Raw genomic sequence first — 26,495 nt, 5'->3', positions numbered from 1 at the left:
TAGAGTTGGTCATTAAATCTAGGGGCTTGATGTTCCCCATTAGGTAGCTCACGTTAGGCCTTGCTGTTCAGGTGCCTGTAGCAGTACCCTGAGCGTTACAGACTGCCAAAAGGCGAGCGGGATCTGCAACGAATGATCCTCACCCTTCTGTTTAATTGTGTTTTGGTTTTGTGGCTGGTCGGTTGTTTCGTTTTTCTTCTGTTGCTGTAGTTGTTTGTTTGTTTGTTTGGGGCGGTTGTGTGTGTTTGTTTTTCTTTGAATTTATTAGCTCTTATAGCATTTTTAGGCATCGGTTCTGGACCAGATCTCCTGGCCTGTGTGGTACCACGTAATACTAGTGGTGGGACTGCAGTCGGTTCAGTCTTTTCCTCTTTGTGTTCTCCCTTTCCCCGAGAAATCCTTATTTGTACAGTTTGGGACCACCAATTAAACAGGAGGACTTGCCATTCTTAAAAGCAAAACTAGAATTTTTCAGCTGTATTTGAAATAACGGGGAGAGACTTCTTTATTCTTAAAACCCAGGCACTCAGCACATTAATGTTTTCTTCATTTTTCTGTCGGTTTATGAATAAAACATTTTTGGTTTTGTTTTTTTGTTTGTTTTGTTTTATTTTGGTTTTTTTTTTACTTTCTCTGCTCCATCCGATGCCGTGAATAGCTGTTAAACTGTATAATGGACATGGTGGAAAAAACAAGGCGATCTCTCACTGTACTACGGCGATGTCAAGAGGCAGACCGTGAGGAGCTTAATTACTGGATACGGCGGTACAGTGATGCGGAAGATTTAAAAAAAGGCGGTAACAGCAGCAGTAGTCATTCCAGACAGCAGAGTCCAGTGAATCCAGATCCAGTTACTTTGGGTAAGTATCCTCATTAAAAATTATTTATTGATCCTGTTTCAACTCAGCAAAATGCTAGCGGAAGTTTGCATTTGTTCTTCTGATCCTTCTTTTGTGACAGTGGTGAAATATTCCTCTCCGCTGACTACTGAATTAACGATAACCCTTATGCCATAACAGTCGTGTTTACATGTGAAATGGCTTGGTGGTTTTGATGATACTTGACTTGCTTTCCATTCAGCAATGCCTGAGAGTGGTGGGGTGGAAGGACAGCCTGCCGTGTAGGGATGGCAGAGCAGTGAGATGTGCACTGCACTCCATCCCCTCTGACTCCCTCCCTTGCCTGCTTGATTGAGGAAACCTGTAGGTGCTTCTGGATTGTTAGCACTGTGAAACCAAGGGCTTTCGCCTTCTCAAATCAAATGATTTGACTTGAAGTTGTCTTTTCTAAGGAAATGAAGAGAGATATAAAGATAAGGACAGTCTTTAGCTGTATTTGGTTTCTGTATAAGAAAGAAACAACACCTGGGATGCCCACAGCCGTGCACATGTGGTCCTCCTGAGTCTGTGTCCACAGCTGAGTGTCTGGGCTGGTTTGGGTACTACTCACTGAGCTCAGCTCAAGCTGCAAAGCTTGCTTACAAGGAACAGACCAAGCAGTGGGACTTTCACCCCCTGCAGGCCTTCACAGTCACACACAGTGCCGCTCACAACTACTCCAAGATGGCTCTGCAGTATAAAAGCAAGCTTTATTTTCTGTGGTTTATTAATATTTTGGCCTGTTCTGCCCTGTCCCCTCACCTTCATGGCAGGTGAAGCACATAGTGGTCCTGCCTTTTTTGTTATCTGCTGCTTTGGTTGCTTGTCTAATATTTAGCTTTAAAGAAATAAATTGTCCATACTGAATGACGTCTAGTTAAAATCATCATGAGCTGTGGTCATTAGTAGAGTTGAATGCGTGTGTTATTTGGTAACTATATTTTGTTTAAAGCTGTGTTTTCCTTTTACCCTTAAGCGTAACTTATTAAATCTAAAACTTATTTAATTGCAACTAGAAAAACAAAAACCCAAATCTAATACCCTCTCCATCTTCCTCTTGGTAAATCTTTAAAGTTCATGCTGTGATATTTAGTGCTTCTTGATAACAAACAAACCTTTTGTATGTGTGTGAAATGATCTGAGCCAATAGCTCTATAAATTAGCTTCAGTCAGTGAAAGGAAGGGTTATGGAAATACTGTTCCCAACTTCACTAGTAAGTCTAGTCCCTAGAGAAGCCCTTCTCAGAAAGAAGCATTCAGGTAATGGCTTGTATGAATACTGTTAAATGTAATGTAAAGAAAGACTCATAAATACAGCATCTGAAATGCTGATCATGTCTGCAGCTTTGGGAAGAACACTTGTGAGGAAACCCCTAGATGAAAAGCAATGACACTCATTTCTAGTACAGCTATGATGCAAAAAGAGCCAAGCCATGGTGCTTGTAGGTATAGTTAGTAGGTAAAAAAAACTGAAAGGAAGCTGTGTTTTTATAATTTACCCAAAGAAACTTCAACTCAAGACATTCATCAAAACCAGTCACTTCTACAGTACTATGGGTATAACTGTACTGGTTGGAGTGAGTCTCTTTCAATTTTAACATGTCCATTTTGATTATTTGACTTTAAAAATTACTTCCCTAGACTCATGGACATGAAACTTGCATTGCTACAGTGGTGTAGCATCCATGTCAGTTGTAAATATTGATAAGAAGTGCTTTTATGTCTGACACATAATGCAGAAAATACTTACTTTGGAGTCTATGGAAGGGTAATCCTTTTATTTCCTCAAATCTGTTAGTAATCTAGTTAACAAAATGAACACTAACGTTCAGAGGTATAATAAAATTGAAGCAATATCTGCGAACCTTGAGCCGCTGTTCTGTTCAGGGCTTTTTATTTTAGTTTTGAAGTGAGGAGGAAGGGGTTGAAAAATTCCTCCAATACTTCAGTTAAAGTGTCACAAGATGTAAATATTGTTCTTTTGCTGCAGAGATTCTAAATGTCATTGATTCCCTTTTGTAATTTTTTTTTTTTTTAAGTGAGGTAATCCACCCTTTAAATCCATCTTGTCACCTCCACTAGCAAGAGAAAAAAAAAGGGGGGGCCATATGGCTACATTGTGCCTTTGTTTTTTTCTCTTAACGGTTAAAATATCATCACTGAAGTGGTAAGTTGTCACTACAAACATTATGCTGTGGTCTTCATAGATAGCTCTCTCTGAAAAACTCTGAGCTGAAATTTAGCATAGATAGTTTGAGTCCAAAAGAAAAGGAAGAAAATTCTGGTCATCCTTTTGAACCAGCAGACCCTTTTCTGCCAAAGATCTTTGTGCTTCTTTTAATTTGGCATCCCTGTAAATCATGTTGGGCTTGACGGTTCACAGTAACTGATCAATATTTTTCTGTTGATATTTTTAATTAAGAAATCAAATGAAATATTTGACCATTGGTTTTAATGCAGTGTAATCCAATACACGCATTAGCCAGCTACAACAGGTTACAAGCTCTCATTATCCTCTGAGACTGTGCTGAAGGTAAGATGGGTCTATTCTTTTCAGTCTGAATAATACATGTTTATGAAAGTCTAAAAATGACTCAGACTTTATATATATATTCGCTTGATGAACTGTGATGGTCTATGAAGTGAATAATACATCATCTGGCTCCTCCATTTCTGCTGCAGAATTTCAGTACTACATACTGCAGCAGGACTGCAACTTTCATCCTAATAGTGAATAATTACACATATCAGACATTGTACACTGAAATACACACAGTCAGATAAATTAAAGATGAGGGTTCTTCAACATCATGGGTTATAAACAAGATGTATAACCTTATTGAGTGCAGCTGTGGCTCTAGATAAGTGGTGTAGGCACACATCAGAAGGTCTGCAGTGATGTTGATATTTTGTGTCTGTTGAATTTATCTGAATGGAAATCTTACAAAACAGAGTTTGAAATCGCCAACTGAAGAGTGCGAATACCTGCAGGATTTGCCCCAGGAAGCCAGGATTCTCAGAAGTATATGTATTTGTCAAAAACACATAGGTTAGCCATTTCTTAATACATTTTTAAATGTTAACCATTTCAGAGCTAGTTTATATTTTATCAAAGGTTGTTCACCCTCATACTTTCAGTGTTAGCCAGGGCATTCCTATAGATACATGTCTGTTCATGCTGTGATTATAAAATCTTTCCTTTGCCATTTGGAGATAATCAGCATTGCTGTGATATGCATGATATGAGCTAGCGGGAATGCTGTGAATACCACAGTAACATTTATAACTTGTAATTCAAGAACTTGAAGCCTCTGTAATACTGGTCACTGATGATATTAACTATTGCTCTTAATCCACTCACGCACGGGAGGTTTAGGCTGGATTGTAGTGTACTGAATTGCATGCTGTTAGACAGGGCTACAGCTGCGGAAATGTGCATTTGTATTCTCAGTATTCATTTCTGACCTTCTTGGGACGAGGGTCGCTTTTATCCATTCCTTATACGACGCCTGTTATTGCAATGCTTTGCAAAATAACTCATAGGTGGCATAAAGGAGAGAAAATCTCTTGCTGCTAGTTATTAGAAGTTTGCTCTTGGTTGAGACTGATTCAGTAATGCAGTACCTGTGTGGTTTTCCTTTTCTTATTCTTTTTAAATGACAACACAACTATATTTTTAACACAATTTCACATGCATTCAAGCAGTGTTTTAATAGCCACACAAATGTATCAGGGCAAAGATGCAGGTAAAAATGCTTGAAAGTCACAGCCCCCAACACAGTTAGCAAGCTACTCTCATTCAGTATTATACCTCTTCAGGTTTCTATTTATGTATTTCATTAATTGAAGTGGCACGTTTGAGCTTGACTCTTACAAACAAGGCAGTGAATATTTCATATTGGTTGCTCTGAGAAGTTTCTGTTTGTTGTCTATTTCCCACCAAATGATGTTACATTTATTATAGGGTAAAATTAAGCAAAACTTGCATATGAAAAATGTAAAGCGTATAGGTACATATAAAAATATATGTATTTCTTATACTAAATAACCTATAGTTCACAGCTGGTTATATGCAGCTTTTATTATTTTTAAGCCCTACTATTAATTATGGCATATAGGGTATTGTTGTCACTGCCAGTGTTTTCATAACTACAATAATTCTAAAAGATCCTCAGAATATCAGATGTTCATGTCTGTTTCTTAATATTTTGTTATCATAGGCTTGGATGTCATTGTCCAGTGATAAAAACCTCCATTCTTTTGTATTTTCAACCCATTGTCTGTTCCTTCTTTCCAAATATGGATTAGGCTTTTTGATAGTTTTGAACACATCTTTTCCTTTTAAGTCTTTCTATTCTATTTTCTTGAGTTTGGTCCTTATTATCATGTGAGAGTTCATATCCTTTATTTGGTCCTAGGTTTTTGTCTCAGTTTCACTCCCCAGACCCGCATTTATTTCTGCTCTTACAAGTCTCCACATCTCTCAGTCCTTTCAGCACCTATTCTCTTCATCTTAAAACCACCAAAAATAAGCAGATATTTTTACTCATTTAACACTAGAAACCTGGGTGATCAATTAACTGTCGATGATTCTGAAGGCTGAATGTGCTCTTGAAATAAGTACTCCAGGGTCCCTATGGAACCCAGCAACGTATTGACACAGTAGGATCTTTTTGGTGAATATCTTCTCTCTTATTTGAAAAAAAAAAAAATCCAGGGTAGACTAAAAATACTACTTTTTCTATATGTTTTGCAAAATAATATATTATGTTGTTCCCTGCTGTTCAATAGAACGTGAGGGCTGAAACAAAGACCAATTTTTATGTCTTTTCCTCATGTTTAATCTTATATCCCAGCCCAACATCTTCTGTGATGAAAAGTTTATTTAATATTAAAATAGAAAATTCCAAAAGCATTTTTGAGTTCAAAATCTATTTTATTTTGATTTAATTTAGGCTCTTCACGGATGAGCCCTGATCACTCTCACGTATATGTGCTTTTATTTTCCTTCTTGGGCTTTTTAATCTGGTTCAGTAGGAATCAGACCAAGTGCTCTGAAACCATGCCTTGCCATGAATTTCAAGTAAAATCAGTAGCCTACATCCCATTGTTCTGCATAATAACATTGCTGCATTTTCACCATTAACAGACCTTTGCATTATGCTAGACATGTAAAACCTTTTCCATTATCCTTTCTGTATGAGCTTCTTTGTCACTTCAGGTTATTCCTAATTTTGTTGGATTTCATTCCATTTATTTCCAGTCAGAATTTACTTTGACTTCTAGGTACTGCAGTCCGTCAGTTAATATAAGGCGTTCTTCCTCATTATGGCTTTTTGCAGTTGGTTTAACATGTAGTATTTTAGAGATGTCACTCAATTGTATTACTTTTGGTTTGTGTTTACTAGATGTCCAAGTTTAAGATCTTCTGTGTTTTAGTTTTAGTGACCAAGTTCTGTCATTCTTAATTTGAAGAACACCTTAAAAAAGAATAGTAATATAAGACTTAGATCCTCTGGTCACATCTTGTAGTTTAGCCCCCAAAAGAACATTGTTTTAATGGACTTATCACCACTGACTAAACAATAGCCACGTTAATACTATTTTTCTTGCTTGGAAAATGTGTTTTTTATTATCTTCATAAGTGCTTCTTGTCTTTTTTTTGTGGACCATTCCAAACTATGGGAAAGTCTCTCTCAAGATCTTGATTTAATTCTTCTTGCAGAGGATCTCATTCCTCATGTAAATAATTTGTGGTTGGAATAAGAGCTTGATTGATGTTTATGTTTTGGAAATTCTAACAATTAGCTGGCAATCTGGTCATTTATGTCATTGAATTCCATTTTTGGGAGGTCATATGTACCAAAACATCAGCTCCACATCTCTTTATTTTTAATACTAAGTACCATGGTAAAGGGCTTAAATCAAGGTTATGATCCCCTTGCAGTGGATGGTACCTTAAATAGCAGACAGGAAAACTCAACACAAAATACAAGGCACAAATGCAACAGTTCCCTTGTTTTGCTGTATTTGGCATCTGGTTGGCTCTTTTCCTGGATGTATTGCAGGAAGAACAAATAAGATAGTTTTATTTTTTCGCCTTTGGTTTTCCTGAGCTTTCAAGCAATGTTTTCTGCTGCTGCCTCTGTCCCTGACTGAACTGGCACTGTTCCAGCAATTCTAAAAGCCTCCAAGGGACGAGAGAAGTGTACACAATGATATATGTCATCGCCAGAATCATATGAGCCAAGTGATGCTGAGGATTTTCCCATTTTCAGCATCAGGTCTGAAGTCCTCTGTCACGTCGATTAAACCCTTATAAATAGCTAGCTGTTTTGAAGTATCTTGCACACACGTTTGCGTACACACACCCATCATTTATGCTTGAGAGGTGTGAAATTCTGCCTACAAAAATTCAGTTTATTTTCATCCCGTACTTTAGCAACAAACAGAAGAGCTGGGGAAATCCACTCAGCTGCCTGTCAGATGGCAAAATTCAGTCCACCCTGTCGGTGTCTGCAGATTCATGTGCTAGAAACCGCATCTGTGGAACAGTGCGCAGGGATTGGGATTCCCCACTGTCTGCATATCTGAAATGGCCCCTGTCATTTCCACCTTTGTTAGCTGTCTGCAACATTAAACATCATCTTTTAAATGTATATAAATTTCTGTCGCCTACTGTATATAAACAGCACTGCACACATATGTATGGTGGTGTAAAAAACTATTTACAAAACCTAATAGTTCAATGTTTTTCTTAAGTGTGTTGCTTTCTACCAAGGTAGCAAAGAATAACTTTGAGATTCAAAAATGAATATGTTTAGTAAAAATTAGTATTCAAAGAATGGCATGTGTACTTTTGTTATGTTTCAAACTCAGACATCTAACAGAGTGTTTGATTTCTAGCAGCATCTCTCAAAAGGTGCAAACCTTATCTCCAATGTAATAAATCAGGTTATTTTATTTTGATGACTGAATTCTATCACACAGCCAATAGTAATCATGGCAATGAACTTGCCATTGTGTTTTTTTTCTTTTTTAAAAATTTCTTCTCTATTACTTTGAAAAATGGTTAATCAGTTTTTAAATTGGATTTGAAAAGAGCAGCTTTTCATCTGCTGAGAATCTGTATACTAAATTTCAGGCCAAAGTGAATTTTCTTTCTGTATTGTCTGATCTTGCGTCTTTGAAGTCTGTGTGGAAGGGATCTTGCTGATTTCAGAGCTCCTAGGCCCAGGCCCAGAGGTTAAACTCTTTAAACAAAAAGAGGAGGGAGGGGAAAGAGCTGTCAAAAAGTGATTGAAATATATGGGTGAATTACGAGCTTCAGCTCCAGTGAGGTTGTTTGGCAGCATATGTGTTTAGGGGCTTAACCTAAAGTTAAAGGTTCTGTTTTTCAAACTCGTACAGCTACAGTTGCCAGTGTGGGCTCAGATATAGGAAAGCGCAGTTCTGAGCATAGAGAAACACCCCTTTCTTTTTCTGTGGACAGCTGATTTGATCACTAGAATTACATCTTGGCTTTTATCTCTGCTCGTCAGCAGCCATTCTGTTTTCACAGAGCAGAAGTGCGAAACCCAGACTGTTGCCCTCTTTCTTCTTCCTTTTCATAAACATAATGACAGAGGATGAAGCACGTCACTCCCTCAGCTGGTCTCTCAAAGCCAGCCTTAAAAGCTTGGAAACTGTCAAATAGAGTTGAATCGAAACGCTGTAAAATAAAAATAAAGCAAACAAGTCTCAGGTTGGCTTAAGATTGGACATTCAAGTCCTAAACATTGATTTGGTCTATGTGACCTGTGCTACGGCCCTGGCACCCATTTTATTTTGCATAAGAAAAAGGTTCTGTAATTTTTTTTTTGGTCTGAGTAAAGGGAAAAGGTATTTCGCTAAGCCTTGTTCGAGAAGCAATCATTGCTTACGATGCCTTTTGTTTTTTTCCCCTCCACACCCCCTCCTTCTGCAGAATCGCATCGGGAATTCCTTCACAGGCCTGCGTCTGGATACGTGCCAGAGGAGATCTGGAAGAAAGCTGGTAAGAACTGTTTAAAAACACCAGCTTAGTCTTCTGGCAGCTGTGTGCAGTTGTTAATGCACTGATGTGAGGAATGAAAAAGAAAAAAAAAAAAGGGGGCCTTACTAAGTAACAAGAAGAAATTGTGTTTAATAATCTTAAACTGGAACTGATCAGGACATGAAATAATCTTTATAATAGAAGCATCTGCTGCTATAGTTAGGAGGATATCAGTACTTCCATTAAGGACCCCTATTTTCTGGGGTTATAATGGTTTCACACTGAAACTTGATATGCTAAAGTTTCAGTCTGTTAGCAATTTAAATAAAAAGTTTGTGTGGGTTTTTTTTTTTTTAAGTTTCAAAGTTCCTACCTCATTAAGGTCAGAATTCCCAAAGGAGGGAAAAGAACTAAGTATACTTGTTAAAGAAAAACCTCCAGCTATGCAAGGTAACCGTTCTTAATTTTAAAAAAGATTTTGTGCCTGTCAGACCCCAGTGAAGTCTGTGCTCATAAACTTGTAAAATTTTCAATGCAGTAAGAAAGATTGCACCTCAGCAGCTGCTCAGGGAGGTTGCACAGGCATTGACAGCATCTTCCCTGAGCTTGACAAGCACTATGGGCAGATGTTGTGGTTGTACAGAGTTTTCTTCAACACTTTAAAACTATGCCTGAGCACAGGAGTTTCCTGGCAACTATCTCATTGTGGTGCTGGAGCTAAACCATTGCTTTTTTTGACGTTGATATCAGAGGTTCCTTGTTTGCAGAGGCACCAGGAGGAAGCTCTCGAACTCCAGTGAGGTAGTTGAGCTTCTATATATACACTCGTACACACACTCTCCTTTTGAACACCTGGATAGCCATGAAGTCTACTGCAGCTGTCTGAGCAGGAATTAATGATTAAATGGCAAATACGCTGCAGTTTTTTATGCTTTCTGATCCAATCTCCTGTAACTGCTTGCTGCTTTTTGGTGTATTTTAAACTAGATACAAAACATATGTCTAAAAATGTTATGCTGGCATACTGTTGTATCAGACATGAGGTTGTATTGTTGCGTGATGTGGGTTTGTCATGTAAAGTCTAGATTTGCCAATATGTTATTAATATTTTTAGAACTGCTGCATTTTCTGTGAAAAATAACCAAGTAATCTAAGTATTTGTCTTTTGCTCAAGGAAAGGGCTTATGTAACTCAATGCCCAAAATTATTTTTAAAGTTTGTTTAGCCATATTTGTGCTAGTATCTTAAATGAAAAATGAGAAAAAATATGCAGTTCCAGGAAATCTCATTGAGAGGAGCACTGCTCAGTGGAGTTTCAGGAACTTTATTTTGGCAAAATCTAAGTTTTTGTGCTATTAGGCATATCAGGTTGTTTATGACTCCTAAAAGCAATGCGACATAAGAAAAAAGTTTCTTCATAAGCTATCAATACAAGTTAATTACAGCTTTTGGCCCGAGTTATAAAATTGGATGTGCATGAACATTGCATATATCCACAAATGGTAGTGTAAAGGAGCTGTGACACTGCCTTTTGTGAACATCTATGTCATCACTTTGTTGTGGTCCCATTTCTAGTCCCTGTTTTCATGCTGACATGAGTTTAAATCAGATTCCCTGTATTAATTGAGCGTGCCTGTGAACTGGTGAATAAAAAAAAGTCTGACTTTCTACAGGGTGCACACCTGTATCTGTTACTAGCTGTAGTAAAACTTCAGAAAGCATACTGCTCTTCATAAATCATGGGTCTTCATTGTCAGGAGGGTGCACTGAAGTTGGAGGTATCCACAATTTGTAATCAGTTCAAGGCAGTAAAGGTGCAATTCAGCTCTGTAAGAATAGGTCTCTAGTGGCATTTGAGATGCTGTGTAGTTTCCTGGCTGGGCTGCAACTGTCAGTCAAGAAGGCTGCAAATCTCTTGCAAGTAATTTCTGCTGGCTCAGTGTGGATATTTTAGTATCTCAAATGTCTGTAAAGACCAATGTGTAGACAGCTGAATCAGATATAAAAGTCTGATTGGGATGCTGAATCCATTGAACGGAAAGAATTTGGCATGGAAATGGTTAAAAAGCAACCTCAAAAGGGTGTGAAAGAGGGATTCACTTTAATCTTTTGGAGACTGATTTTTGGAGTAAGCACATATTATGCAGCACCTTGTGAATTAAAGCCATGTGAACCCAATTCAGTTTCATACAACAGTGGAAAGTAGACATCAGTGTCCTAATTTGTCTCATTGTGAATTATGGGTATGTAGATGAAGAGTACAAGCCAAGTTCTTGGTGTCCCTAAGTAGATAAGAGAGAGGCAGGCACATGAAGAGCATCAATCAGATCATAGGGTGGATGACTTGCTCTCTGGAAATACCGATTTATCTTTATTAAATACTGACTGGATCCCACGCCCACTGTGGGCTGTTGCCTTAGCTTCTTTCTGTGTCATGAGGAGACAGCCATCCCCTATCCCTTAGCTCTGGAGTTAACAAACAGGTGTAGAATGACCATACTTTGCCATACAAAGAAAATGAAGCCCCTACACATTCTCCAAGATAGTCCCAGGAAAGAGATGGTGTATTTTGGAGCGTGAAGCTAACTCATGTCACCAACTCCCAATGGCCACCTTTGCCAGGGTCAGCCTGAGAGTGAGGTGATAAAAATATCATGGTGATAGAGGACTGCACCCCTGCCCACCACTTCTCTTTCCTCATCATGTGAACTGAATGTGCCCACAATGTGAGGGAGGTGACCAGGAGCTGGCTGAAGAATCATCATGTCAGGTTTTAAATCTTCCAGATCTATATTTTCCGATACTGGAACCTAATCACTCTTCCTTTCTCTGGAAAAGCAGAGAAAGAATGTGCTGGTATCCTTCTTGGTCTCCATGGCTCTGTACTACTAAGGCAAATAAAATCTCCTTCACTGTCACTTGTCACTTCTCCTGCAGAAATATTACAGTTTTTATTGTTATCTGAAACTGTGAAGCCTGCCTTCTTTGTCTATGAAATATCTGTAGGCACCAGAGACATTTATTATAAGAAGATGGGCAGGAATCAGAGATAGGAAATTCTGTCTAGTTTATTTGGGTGTTCATGAGTTCACAATGTGTTGAAATAATGGTGGTGCGTTGTGACCAAAACACCCGACGTATTTTAACTATTTGTTTTCACACTTAGTATAGCACAACACAAATTGTGTTGTCAAAGTTAGTGGAAATACGAAAGTCCAATCCATAGTTTATGCCAATTAAAAAGTATCAGTCAGGCATATGGCCTCGTAAGCACTTTAAACATCCTCACGGTCTCAGAAGATTTGTAAAAAAACTTATGCAATATAGAAGTTAGAATATAAAGTTCAATTTCTATACTGAACTCAAAAGAAGTAGATTATATAGGATGAGAAAATATAAAATTGGAAGTCTTTGTAAAATGTTGGAGTACCGTACTTCTGTTTAATGTAATAGTTAAAACTGCGATTTCTAACCACTGCAAACACCTCAACGTAAAACTAAATTTATATGATGTAATGAAAGTGCATCATGCCATACAAAGATAATTTCGTAGCAATATCGAGAAGAATACAGATTTTCTCAAAGAAATACACTTTGTTAATAATGGCAGCTCATAGACACAAAATGTCTGTATTTAAGTTGCCTCATTTTTCTGAAAATGATAATAAAATTGCATCTGCATGGTTGCCTGTGTATATTTCTTTTCACACGATCAGTGAATGTTTGCAGTTGGTAATAAATATTCAAGCACCTTGCAAATGTCCTACCAATTCCCTTTGCTGATCTGTGTGTGCCTGTGGGACTAGAATAGGAATGCATAATTTAAATATAAATTGCCTGATTTGCATATACAATTAGTCTAGCTGCAGCTTTGATCGTAAGCAAAAATTATTGTCCTGTATTGCCACTTAGATAGAATTTTAATTCACCTTGAATATTCAAAGTAAATTAAGCCTTAGCTGTATGGTTGAAGGGTATATTTTTTTCCTCTCCTGAGGCTTTCCCCTAAACAACATTTATGGTAGGGTAATATAAGGGCATATTTTCAGCCTCATAAAAATAAAGGCAGAAGTTTTATCTAGAAATTCCCCTCCCTTGAAAACTTAAGCCGAAACATCTCTCACAGACATGTACACACATAACACACACACAGAGTAATAGAACTCTTCTTTCATTTTAATTCATTTAAATTGTTTTACTCAGTACATGGCTTAAAGTTAAGTCTTTATTGTAATTTGCTTATTAACTGAAAATGGAGACTTCATGTAGTTGTTATTTTTTTAAATAACAATGCAGAGGTATGAGACATAAAAACTCAAGGGAGTTATCAACTTCATATCTGTATGTAAGAGTTGGGTCTATGTGCATGTGCATGCACACAAATACATGGGTTAAATATATGGACTAAAACTCAAACCCCTAACACCATTGTAATACTTAGATTTTAATCTACAGTAAAACATTTTTATTAGAAATCTATGTTTTTAATTAAACAGAACATTTAATTAAGATGGTTTATATAAGTGGATGAAACAATTAAGTGCAAACACTTGAATGAAACATGTCATAATTAGTTTTAATAGAGTGTTAATTGGTACTAGGTTTGCCAAGTTAATAATTACTGCTTATTAAATTTTCAATTAATCATTGTCATTTTGCTTTGAATAAAGATGAAAATTAGATAAACTAATTCAGGGGGAGGATGGTTTCCTTGTTAATTAGAGCGGCTAATTTAAAAAAAAAAAAAAAAAAGAAATTACTTGTTTTAGTTGTCAATTAACAGACTGTTCATTAGTAAAATCTTTGCACTCTTCCTGCATCAAAACCCAAATAACTAATTTGTGACAATCCATGTTTTCTGGAATAAAAGATATGTCTCTAGTATATATTGAAGAAACAGCTCACACTGACGTACTTAATTTACAAGAAGCATGAAGGTTTGAATTTAGTGAGTTGGTGTGTGCCCCTGCTCAGTGCCAGTTGTGCACTGAAGTCTTGTGCTCAAGAGCTCGGCGGGGCCAGGAAGTCGAGTCTTCACAGTGTAAACATGGGCTTGAAGAAGGGATCAAGAGGTCAATTGAATGTTCATAAACAAATTTTAATTTTGGCTTGTAAAATTAGATGTCCAGGAAAAATATATTAGAGCAGTGATTTAAAATTTTTAAATAAAGTCTTGGGGGTTTCTTAACATCATGTATTTATTTGTTAACATACGTGAAAAAATTCTTAATGACTATAAACCCAGTCTTAATTTCCAGAGCTTAAAGATACATTTTTGAAAAAGTCCATAATATTATATCTTAAAGAATAATTCTTTCAAAAGATATGAATAAATCTAGTGTGCTGCAAAACCAGTTTTCCATGTAAAATTTTGAAAAATATTACAAAAATAACACGCCAGAGATCTGAAATGTCTGTACATAAAGAAGTACTGACCATGAATCAAAATAACAAGAAGCATCACAAGTGTCAGCGACTTGTGAGAGCTTTCAGTGGTGGGGAAGTAAAGAAGCACCTGCGCGGGCTTGAAGAGCCTTGAGGAACCAGGTTGCTCTGTGTCCTTCTTCTCGAAGTGAAGACTTTGAATATAACAGAGTATCTGCTGCATTTCATGCATCAGTACTACGTAGCCTTGTGCCAAACGTCCTGCGCTGATGGGGATTTCTTCCCTCCTTTGCAGAGGAAGCTGTCAATGAAGTAAAACGTCAGGCAATGGCCGAGTTGCAGAAGGCGGTGTCGGAGGCCGAGCGGAAAGCTCATGACATGATCACTTCGGAGCGAGCCAAGATGGAGCGCACGGTTGCCGAAGCCAAGCGCCAGGCTGCAGAGGATGCACTAGCTGTCATCAATCAGCAGGAGGATTCAAGCGAGGTAAGGTCTTTGCTGGGCAGGCATCCCCTGTGCCTGCAGACCATAGGTGTAGCTGGGCTAGCTTTAATCTACCTGGCACAGGCGGTTCGTGTGACACTGGAGTTCAGTGCCCACCATTAACTGTCTGCAGCGTAGCTTTGGACGTGTGTTTCAGGCGCATGCTGAGCTCCAAATTTTTGTGGCTATTTTGTAGTCTGAGCCCAAAATACCTAGTGAACTTCAGCTGCAGTGTCACCTTTTAACTGCTCTTTGGGGTTGCTTACTGTGCACACAGTTCTGTTATAATGTAGCTTTTCAATAGCTTTATCTTAAAGCTCTGCAAACTACCGTATTGAATAGATAGCAAGATTGCTTGGTGGAAAATATTTCGCAGTGAAATCTAATTTAAGCAAAGAAATGTTTCATTTAAGAGCCTGTAGAATGAGGTGGCTAAAAGATTGTCTGGGGAAAGTACTGGACATAGAAGCAATTATCAAAAGATGATAGTTCCTGTAGGACAGAATGTGAATATAGATTTGCAAGTGTTTTCTTATTTTGAATGTGTTGCTTTGGCTGCAGGGAATATTTGACAGTTGAGGAGTGTACAAACAGCATTTGGAAGAGAGAAAAATAGACAGGAAGAGCAACAAAGAGTAAAACAAGAATAGGCATGTTAAGCCCTGATTTACTTTCAGACCTGATAGTGGAAGCCTCACGTTGCTGCGGTACAGGACATCCAGCAGCACGACCAGCAGGCAGCTGGGAGTGTGAGAGTAGCGTGTGCTTGACCAGCGCTGCAGCAGTCTAGGTAGCAATTAAATTTTACATCCATTACAGAAAAACAGCGTGCTACGTTAAAACTGTCCTTAAAAACAGACATGACAGAGGAACTATGCCAATTAAAAGCTACTCATTTATAACCTTAATTTCTTAAGGCCACTGAAGTGAAAGAGCATTACTTTCACGATTTATTGTTCTTGTACTAAGATCTTTGCTATAGTAAAACCACCTTTTAGTATAGATCCTAAATGGCAGGAGTTGGAAGAAAAAGTGAAAAGCAGTACCTGTTGTGTGGGGATATATGTTTGTGTACACTATCGTCAAAGCACTTTTCATGGGCTGGATGGGCAGCATTGTAGAAGAGTCCCTTAAGCTGAAAGATGCAGCTGAGTTAGCTGCAGCATGCTGAGAAAACTGGCAAAAGTCATGAGCAGATAAGTCAGTGGCATGCTGCAGTATGCATCCATAATTTGAAGGAGCGTAAGATTTTAATTCATACCAGGCTTCTCTGGAGATGAAAGACCATTGTGGGATCACTGAATGCCCAGAGTTTCTCCTTAATATGTAGCAGATGAATAACAAGGAGACAAAAGGAATCGATTTTCAGCATCTGAAAGTTTCTCAGGAAGAAAGGGACTACGGGAAGTGTATGTACCCTCTAAGTACTAACTGCTCCATTGTAGATTAAATGAGACATAAATTCAATTTATTGGCATTTTGTATCTGAGATACTCAAGGACATTTTTCCCGCACTATGTTCATAGAAAGGGCATTTGTCTGACACAGCATCATTAAAGAGCTGACATTTTGTGTGTGTATATATACAAAAGGCTCCTATTGTTAAAACCAAAATTCCTAAGGTAAATGCCTTTGGAGGAAACTGCAAATTAAATCTGTTTAGTGAACTGGTATAGTGTAGGCAGGACAGAGGAAGTACTTACATGCCGATACATACAGCTCCCACAAGCAAATGTGCATCCAGAGGAGTGTGGAGAGAGTTTGTGTGCTGTAATTCACTCCTGGGCAGTCATAGCTCTGGAAAAGGCTCTGTGACAACAGACATCCTTACCTCATCTCCAGAAGAATTGCTTACGAGATGGTTCAGTTCTTGGAAACAGGACTTTAAAAGAAGGCAAATAATTCTTTTAATGATGTTCTAATGAAATGTGGCTCATAGAGTTACGAATGTTCTCCGACCTGTGCGTCCTCAGGCAGCCTACAAGCCTCCTGAACTGAGACCAAACTATGTACTTGGGAGCTATTTACAATGAAGTTTAGTGTCCTGGTCTTGTAGCTTTCACGTCTGTGGTCATAAGTGGCACATCAGGGTAGCTGTTGTGAGGTGAAAAAATGCAGGTTTTAGTAAAACTGCAGAGAGAAACCAAGTTTGCTCAGTTTGTGTTTATGGGTGCCTGGTTAATTGTGAAGGGAGATGACAGTGATACTTATTTGACAATTAGATGTGTCTATTAAGTTGTTATGATTAGTCTCTTTGGCTTCTACTTATAATTAATTCCAAACTCCAACCACTTAGGCCCATGCTTCCCATGATTACCTGTAAATTCAGACTGTCTTTTTCATAACTGTAAAAATGGACCAACCTTTTCCTTCATTTTGAGGACAAGAGATCAGTTTGCCAGTGTTCAAAAAGGGTTTCTTTGGAGATTAGACCTCGTGTTTATCGGGGCTGAGGAAGAAAACTTCACACATTTGCTTTGGTATCCATTATCTCCCTATCTCGGTGAATGTTCCTCCTCATTTGTCTCAGTTATAAGTCTCCATAACTTCTCTCTGTTTACAACTCTCAGTAATATGTTTCCAGAAATACAGATTCCTGTGTACTAAAGGCACTGGAGTAATATTTCCAGGGCTAGAATGTTTCCAGTTCCAAATATGAGAATGCTGAAGAGCAGCTTCTGCAGTCTTACAGGTCTAGGAGAAGGCTGAGCATCACACCTCGTTTCTTTTCCTTGACAGGACATTACACCAAGGCCTGCAAGAGAGCTCAGTATAGGCTGCTATATAATCTCCATGCAGTTCCTGACAGAGAATATTTTTCCCATGGGTGCCATTTGTTCTTTTGACTGTGGAAACTATGAATGGAGATGAGAATTTGGCACCAGATTTCTAATGAATCAGATATAATTTCCGTGTGATACGGCCACTCCTTGTCTATTGGCAAGGTTTCTCCCTTACAGCTCCTCATTTTTCATTCAGTAAAATGCAACCTGGACCTAGGTCAGACTTCTTGGAGCTGCTCTGGTGTGAGGACTTTGTGGCATGATTTCTATTGCAGCCTTCTCTAGAGCTCAAGTGATGACTAGTAATAAGACTCAAATATTTTTAAAATTATTATAATTTTGAAATAATACATTGTCTTCTCATCCAAGACCTTTCAGATGTCTCACGAAGAGTAGATTGTTTGTTGTTGTTCTTGTTTGGTTGGTTGGTTTTCGTTTGTTGGTGGTGGTTTTGTTTCTTTTCTGTTGAAGTTTTTTTTGTGTTTTGTTTTGATTTTAACCCAGAAAAAGTAGCATCCATGTCTGCAAGAATGTCTGTGAGAAAACAATGAAGCTGGATGTATTGAACTGACTGGAGCAAAATAAAAGGGACTTAGGACAGTGAGGGGGCTAGGAGGGGAGATGTGATATTTGGAAGCATCCTGAGTTTTAAGAAGTGGTCTGCAATACTTTAAGAATCACCACATTACATGGTATAGTTTTAATTTCTGACCCTGACCTGGTCCCTTGTTGAACTATTGTTCTTTGCTTGTGTTTGAATTGTTCAGTATGATTTGATTCACAGTGCCACTTCTTCAGTGTCTGTGCATTTACTTTCTAAAGATTTCCATAATTTCTCATCTTAAACCCTTGTGACTGACCAGGACATTTTCATTATTTTCTGTTATTTTAATGAGAGATTGGTTGAAGACCAGCAAACAGAGCACACTGCTGTTGGAATGCAAAAGGACAGGAGAAGGCCTACCTGTCAGTGTGGCTGTTCCTGAACCACAAATTATTTCTTTACCAGCTCCTACAGCTGCTTGACAAAAGGTGACCCATTCTTCAGTAGTTGTCTTGGCAAAGTACAGAAACATGTGTGAGCAGCCTACTCTTTAAGACTGCTGTGCTTGTTTGGCTGCAATGTACCGTTGTGCAAATCAATTTTAATAGTAAGGGTGAACAGTGTAGCAAAGAGACTGGCTGCCCAGATTGTGAGGGGGGTGGGAAGGGGAATCATCAAAACATCTGTCTTTCTGCTCTGGTATGAAATGCCACTGAAAAATCTGACACTTGGAGTTCTTCCTCGCTTTTGAGTAGAGTGGGGGCTGGGGATGAGGAAAGAACACAAATGTTTTGGTTCTCTCTACTTAAAGCAGATGCTGACATCTGCTCAGATAAAACAAGTATGTAACTGGTCCAACACTGCTTTTAAGAGATGTGTAATGTTAGGGCTTGTTTATATTGCAGCAGTTTATGTTGTATGTGAATATCACACTTACCTGACATTTTGAAGACAGATGGGTTCAATCTCTGCTGACCAATCCATTGAGACCAGGACTCTGCCAGCAAACCTGACTCTGATCATCAGATGCTGTGATTCATGCAAGCCTAGTTTTTAGGTTGATATTAAATTTAATGCATATGTCAGCTAACATTTAAATTTTTTGGCTGGACATTTCTTAAAAGTAGCACACCATCCCCTGCAGTGTTGGGTGGTACAGAGGCGCCAGAGCCATGTGTTCAATGCAGGAGCAGTCCAGATGTGTTGCAAACATTGGCACTGCCCCAAACTGCTAAGCTAAGCCTGGCTAGCCAGCTTGCACGTCTCTTCCGTATGCTTCTCCACCCTTCTGTTTTCAGGATTTAGCTTCTCTCATGCTGACTTGTATGATGATCACTTCGCTATTCCTCCACACTATTCCTGATACAAGCCAGGATGCTGTTGGCCTTTTTGGTCACCTGGGCACACTGTTGACTCGTATTCAGCTGACTGTTGACCCACACCCCCAGGTCCTTTTCTGCTGGGCAGCTTTCCAGCCACTCTTCCCCGAGCCTGTAGCGCTGCCTGGGGTTGTTGTGACCAAAGTGCAGGACCCGGCACTTGGCCTTGTTGAACCTCATACAATTGGCCTCAGCCCACTGATCCAGCCAGGCCAGATCCCTCTGGCCTTCCTGCCTTTGAGCAATTCAACACTCCTGCCCAACTTGGTGTCATTTGCAAACTTACTGAGAGTGCACTCAATCCCCTTGTCCAGATCATTTATAAAGATACTGAACAGAACTGGCCCCAATACTGAGGTCAGGGGAGCACCACTCATGACCGGCTGCCAACTGGACTTGACACCATTCACCACAACTATTTGGGCCTGGCCATCCAGCTGCTTTTTACCCAGTGAAGAATACACCCATCCAAGGCTTGAGCAGCCATTTTCTCCAGGAGAATGCTGTGGGAAACAGTGCCAAAGGCTTTACTGAAGTCTAGGTAGACAACATCCACAGCCTTCCCCTCATCCACTAAGTGGATAGAAGCCTTGTTATAGAAGGAGATCAGGTTGGTCAAGCCTTTCATGCTGACTGGGCCTGATCACCTGGTTGTCCTGTATGTGCCATGTGTTGGCACTCAAGATGATCTGCTCCATAACCTTCCCTGGCACCAAGGTCAGACTGACAGGCCTGTAATTCCCCCCGATTCTTACCCATAAACGCTCAACCCTATCTTCACCATCATCAAGCTCTAGACAGTCAAAACACAATAACATAGAGGGCTAGCCCACCTTCTTTTCTTCCTTGCCTGTCCCTTCGGAAGAGTTTATAGCCATCCAATGCAGCACTCCATCTAAAGGTTTGAATATCTTTGTATGGAGCGCTGCATTTTGACGCAGCATGGGAATTTCCTAAGTACTGATGTGTTTCCCTTTCTAATGGGTTTTGGATAGAATTTGCATAAACAACTTTGCTGGGTGTTTTTGCACTGGTGTCCAGTGGCTTATGCAGTCCTCATTTACGCCACTGCGGTTTCAGTGATTTCTAGATGTTCTTTTTCTTGTGGTTAGCAGTGATAGGGTTTTGAATGCCATGGGAATTGCAGAACTGGGAAAAATGTGGATTCTTCTTACGCGGCCATGCTTGCTTTCTCAGTAAACTGGGGAAATCCAGAATTTGTTGAAGATGACAGAGCAGTGTGTGACCATGTATTACGGCATTTCAGAGTTTGTCATCTCTTTGACATGTCACAGTCCATTTGGGTTTTTTTTCTTCTTGAAGCCAACGCTACACTGAGTCTCAGCTGGAGGTGTCAGAGGAAAGCAAATACTCAGTTGTGGTTAAATATTTCAAAGATGAAAGTGAGAGGATGGGCAAAATTATTGACAAGTATGTGTCCTGGTACTGGAGACCACAGAAATGAGGACCATTTGTTTTTAAGAATTTTTCTGATGGCAAACAGAAGTTTCCGAGTTCCGTTTTTTGAAGATGGAAGCTTAAGTGCATGAGAATTAAGAGTCTGACCTAAGATAAGGCTCTGACCTAAGACTGATGTTCCTTGTCAGTTGAAAGAGGAGAATGAAATATGATCGGTGGCATAGATTCGGAGTGAGATTCCCATCTGGTGTAATTTAGCCCAATTTCATTGAATTAATCCATTTTCAAGGTAGCGAAGTTAAATTGAATTATGTAGTCTGAGAATCTGGCCTTTTGTATAACCTCAGTGTTTCACAGGAAAATCAATGCAGAGTTAGACTGTAATCCAGTCCTCCCCGTAGTTTTAGCTACATCTGGAACTCTATAAAGCATGAGCTGGAAGTGCAGTGTAGTAACTCACTATCAAAGGACAGAGAAGATAGACCAGGAGAGCCTTTGAGAGATCTGCTGCTACCTTTCCCGATGTATGATCAACTCTAGCTGTATCGTTCCTGTGAGATACCTGCTTTACCTTTTTTTTCATGATGGAGGTTCTCCAGTGCCTCCAGGCAATTTGTGCCTGTCCTTAAAAAGGTTTCTCTTTCCAGTTTTTCTTGAAAATGTTTGATCCTGTTACTTCCCCTGTTCATCCATGTAGACATGGTCATTGCCTGTTCCACTGCAGTGGTTTCCAAGATGTTAGGCTGCTACTGCCCCCTCTCAGGCTACTGTTTCTCCTTAGGTTTAACAGTCTCAATTTGTTCGGTCTCTTCTTACAGCTTGCATTTGTCTGACCTTGGATTATTCTGGCTGGCTTTCTCTAGGTTCTTTCAAAGTCTTATTCGTCTTATTTATTTTGCTGTATTTGAAGTGCATTGTCCCAACCTGGACTCCAGGCTGAACCTTACCAGTGCTAGGAGGTGGAGAGTCTTAACTTAGGTGTAAAGGAGTCCATGGTCTGCTCATACACTCATATGATGATTGCCACCTGGTCACCAACATGACATTTTAGTCCCCTGTTATCTGAGATGCTGTCTACACAGTTCAGCCAGGGTTCTCTGTTTTGCTAGTACCTGCTAGAGCTTCCCAGGATGGAAGATACCTTGACCATGTTTAGTCCAATAGTGAGCTTAAGCTGTGTCCATGATATCTGAATCAACTGGAAAGACATGAGGAGGGGTACACGAAGCACAGCCCAGGCCATTAGCTGGCATCTCAAGCCTTGCTTTTCTTTGGTAGAATTTGGGCTCTGGAGCTATCAGCCAGCAATGTGAACAGAAATCATCTGCTGTCAAAACTTGCAGTGCTTGAACCTGATCTTTACTGCTGTTCTTCACTGCTCACACATGAGAAAGAGCAAGGAATGGCCACAGCAGTGAGGACTGCACAGGACAGGGAGTTCTGTGTGTCAAATCCAGCCACTATCACAGTGCAAGCTTCCCATGACATGTATGCTTATTTATGTAATTTGCACTGTAGTAATTTTTAAATGCAATAAGTGGTTACATAAATGTGAGCTGTAGAATTTATTTTGAACTTCTTGTATTTTATGTGCTTTTTATTCCCACAATTACACTAAAGCTGTAGCGACCTGTTAAATTAGAAATAATATGTCCAATGGACAAAATCACATACCAGACAATGTAGGACACATTAATCATGGAGGGAGCCAGCCTAGCACTTTGTCATTTTGTTAAAATCTCACACTTACGTATCACTTTTTGAGTCCTGTACAGGCTGATAGTTAATTGATGACTGTTTTCAATAACAAAGTTGAACCGGTACTGTTAAAATTAAATTACTATTTTCTGACATCAATACAGATCTTGTAGTAATATCCTGAAATATCGTACAGTGGAGATGGTTCTGTCTGTGCATGAAAAATGGGAAGCAAACTGAAGGTTCCCCAGAAGTAATAGATATTTGAATAGAAAGCTTGATATCCTCATAATAAATCCAGCACAATTAGAGCATGCACTTCAATGTTGCAATTTGATCTGCACAAGGAAGGAATTCCTGCATCTGGGCAGGTGCTGGTTGATTTCAGCATTATTCTATGTGGGAAAAAGTGTCTTTTCAGAAAAGTCTGCATGCAGAGGTTTTGTATATGTGTATTTGTTTTCAGAAGAAGGGATAAAGGAAGTATAGGCCGACCCTAGGGCTGGCAATTTACTTGCAAACAAATAGATAAGGGTGGCAGCGGGCATGGCAGTATGTGGAAATTCTCTGCAGTCAAGGTTGGAGCAAAATTACACCATGTTTGTTGATCACAGTGGGAGCAACAAGCTGGCGAAATGAAACTTTCACAAGTATGACGCAACAGTTGAGAAATACTAGTGTAGCAAAAGAAGCAGAATCCAGGTATATCACAATTTGTTCTGTTTCTGGTCAGTAGGATGGCACATTGCAGCTCTTTGATATGCTAATACAACCTTGCCAGTTAATTTTGGTGTATGTATAAATATGTCTGTGTGGGCAAGTGCTCATATACAGTGTTCTAGATTACTTACAGTATTTTTTCATGGTTGAGACAAAAGGTCTTTTAAAGAAAAGTTGTTCAAGAATAGTACAGCTATCCATTTCCAAAGGTGATTTTACCTCTGCAGCACTGGACAGAGTTTGAGCAAAACGAACCTGAAACAATGAATGTTGAATCAAAACCAGGTGATGCCGGACAAGGCGTCTGAATTCCTGACATTTAAGTACCAAAAACATCTGTTTCTGTGTGTTAGTAATCCCACGTTTTTAAAAAAGTGTTCTTAAAGATGGGAACAATTTTATGAATTAAAAAAAAAAAATAGTCCCCAACACATGTATCTGTAATTAGCTAGTTTAGTCTGTGTGTTTAATCAGTATGAATTAAGAATGCCATATACATTTGATTTCAGTCTCAAAGAGCAATTGAGAACTGGACGGTTACTCTTCCCCCATCTGCCAGTATGTGCTTACGCCAAAAAAACCCAAACCAAAACAAAAAGAACCCCACAAATACTCCAACCAAAAAAAAAGCCAACCCGGCAAAAACAGGAAGGATGGAACTAACACGTGAATATTTTCTGAAGGAGCCACTTGACTCCAATTAAATGTCTAATTTCTTTAAAATTTTGTTTGGATTTAGGTCTTTATTTGATTCTGAAATTGGGATTTTTTTCTTTATGTAGTTGAGGAATATCACTTAAAGATTGGCCGTGCTCCAGCATCCAGCTGGCATAGCTATAGAGTGTGTGAAAGTGAATAGCATACATATTCTGCGGTGGCTTCCCCATCCTGCCAAAGATTTAAGCTCCAGCTTAACTATTCACTGCCAGAAGTGCCACTGAGTCAAATGGCATTACTCAGATGATTAAAATTGAGGTTTTCCCAGGGTAACAAGTCTTACCCATGTGTTAGGTCCTTTGTCTCCCTTTCTGTCTTGCATTAGACCCTCTTCCACTTTTAGAGAAATACTTTTTTATGTATATGTTCCATTATTTGTTTTAATAATCTGTCAGAGGAGCTAGCTGAAGTTTTACTGGAACTTTATTAGTCAGCATGTTCCTGGTGCCCAGAACTGAGGGTGTACTTGGAGTTTACATCGTTGGTACCAGCAGACAGCTGCTTTTGTTCTTGCCCAGTTTCTGAGGGCCAGAGCCCTCCAGCTGTGACTGCAACTGCTGTGGAACAGGTGCAGCCACCCAAAGTAGCACCTACTGATGCCTCAACCATTGTTAGGCAGAGGGTTGACTTGCAGTTCCCTGCCAGCTGTTTTTAACATAAAATTTAGGACACTAGCTAATTTCTCCCATTTCTCTCCCTCCTCTTTTGCTTCTAGAGTTGCTGGAACTGTGGCCGGAAAGCTAGTGAAACCTGCAGTGGTTGCAACACAGCACGGTACTGTGGCTCATTTTGCCAGCATAAGGACTGGGAGAAGCACCACCACATCTGCGGACAGACCCTCCAAGCCCAGCAGCAAGGAGAGACACCAGCAGTGAGCTCCTCTGTGACGCCCAGCAGTGGGGCCGGGAGCCCCATTGACACTCCACCAGCAGCCACTCCGAGGTCCACCACCCCGGGAACCCCGTCCACCATAGAGGCGACTCCTCGTTAAAACTGAACTCGAAACTCTGAAAACAGAAAGACAACAGAAAATGAAACCAATTCCTCATCCTCAGATGCGCAAAGATTTTAACTGAACTGTCGTGTTTCCATACTTCAATAAGAAAGAAGTTACTGTATCTTGAGGTGGTAGAAAATACAGAAGGCCAGTAACGGGTCATAATGACTTATTGTGGATAACAAAGATATCTTTTCTTTAGAAAACTGAAAAGAGAGCAGAGAATATACACAAAATGATAGATTTGACCTCCTCCCTGTTATTTTCCAGTAGCTGGGATTTTAAACTAGATGACCTCATTAACAGATGCTTTACCAAACAGCAAACCAAGAGATTGCTAATTGCTGTTGAAAGCAAAATGCTAATATTAAAGTCACAATGTTCTTTATAACAATAATGGAAATTAAAAAAAAAGAGAGAGAGAGAAAAAAAAAAACCCTCAAGGGCATGAGCATTGGATACAGCAGTAGACATTTTAACAAGAAGATGAATGGCGTCCGTGGGTTACTGACTGAACTTTGAAGACCCGCATCAAAACGCGCAGATGTGCAGCAGATTGGAAGGAGACACAGATGTTCATTTTTTTTCCTGTTTCTGAAAGAAATAAAATAATATCCAGGTCAACAGAATGAAAAATGAAAGATGATTTGCAGTGGGATGTAGGACTACAGCAGCAAAGAAAAAAATGCCATAATACAAAAGGCTTTTTTTTTTTTTTTTCCTTTTTAATACAGAAATAAGGGACACAGCCTGCAGTTAATTAGCATCCTGGCAGCTTTGACATCAGCCAGCTGCTCCAACTAAACCTTTCAACATTTCTTCACTTTTTTTGCAAGGTTCCACAGAGTATGACAATCGGGTCTATTCCAGCTCATTCATTTTTGTATTGAAAATTAATAATAATAGTTAATAATATGGTGGCTCCAGCTCCAGCCCCTTTCCAAATTCTTTCCACCCCACCCCGTTTGGATTTTTAATTAAAACAAAAAAGAAAAAAAAAAGAAAAAAAAAGAAAAAAAAAGAAAAAAAAAAAAGGAAAGAAAAAAACCCCTAGTAGTTCTCTTGGTGTTAAAACACTTCTGTCCTGTGAGGTTTCCCAATGGTGTTTTTCTTGTAAATGTGTTGGACAAATGTGAAGATGCATTGTAGTTTAACCATGCTCACATTTAGTCTTCTTTATTCCTAGTTGGTGAGAAACCTGTATCTTTCTATGCTGCTTTTATATCTGTATGTATTAGTGATACTTCTCTAGTAGCTTAAAAAAGAAAAAGAAAAAACAAAAAAAGACTTTTTTTTTTGTTTGTCCTGAAGAAAAACAAATGCTATCTATTGGAGCTGCTATTTCACCCTGTTATAGATTTTTTTTTTTTCTGAAAACTAGCATGCTTCACGGAATGCTAACATATTGGTGTTTTTGTAAGAGGGATGTACATAAATGTATTTTGCACTGTCACAATGACTCCCTAGGCATGCTTTTT

General features: G+C 39.1%; 1 protein-coding gene across 3 annotated transcripts in view; it reads left to right on the top strand.

Annotated features, from left to right (window-relative positions):
• Positions 1-26,495, top strand: part of RUNX1T1 (RUNX1 partner transcriptional co-repressor 1) — a 114,325-nt gene that overhangs the window by 86,539 nt on the left and 1,291 nt on the right. For all 3 annotated transcript variants that reach the window (XM_065627763.1, XM_065627764.1, XM_065627765.1), the window contains 4 exons: positions 659-860; positions 8,845-8,913; positions 14,573-14,763; positions 24,736-26,495. The exon at positions 24,736-26,495 is cut by the window's right edge. In XM_065627763.1, the coding sequence (XP_065483835.1) occupies positions 659-860; positions 8,845-8,913; positions 14,573-14,763; positions 24,736-25,011 (738 nt within the window). In that variant the 3' untranslated portion in view covers positions 25,012-26,495. The remainder of the gene's footprint in view (positions 1-658; positions 861-8,844; positions 8,914-14,572; positions 14,764-24,735) is intronic.

Source organism: Caloenas nicobarica, chromosome 2 (genome assembly GCF_036013445.1).
Source record: "Caloenas nicobarica isolate bCalNic1 chromosome 2, bCalNic1.hap1, whole genome shotgun sequence".
NCBI classification, from domain to species: Eukaryota; Metazoa; Chordata; class Aves; order Columbiformes; family Columbidae; genus Caloenas; species Caloenas nicobarica.
This window is presented reverse-complemented; position numbering and strand designations above follow the sequence as displayed.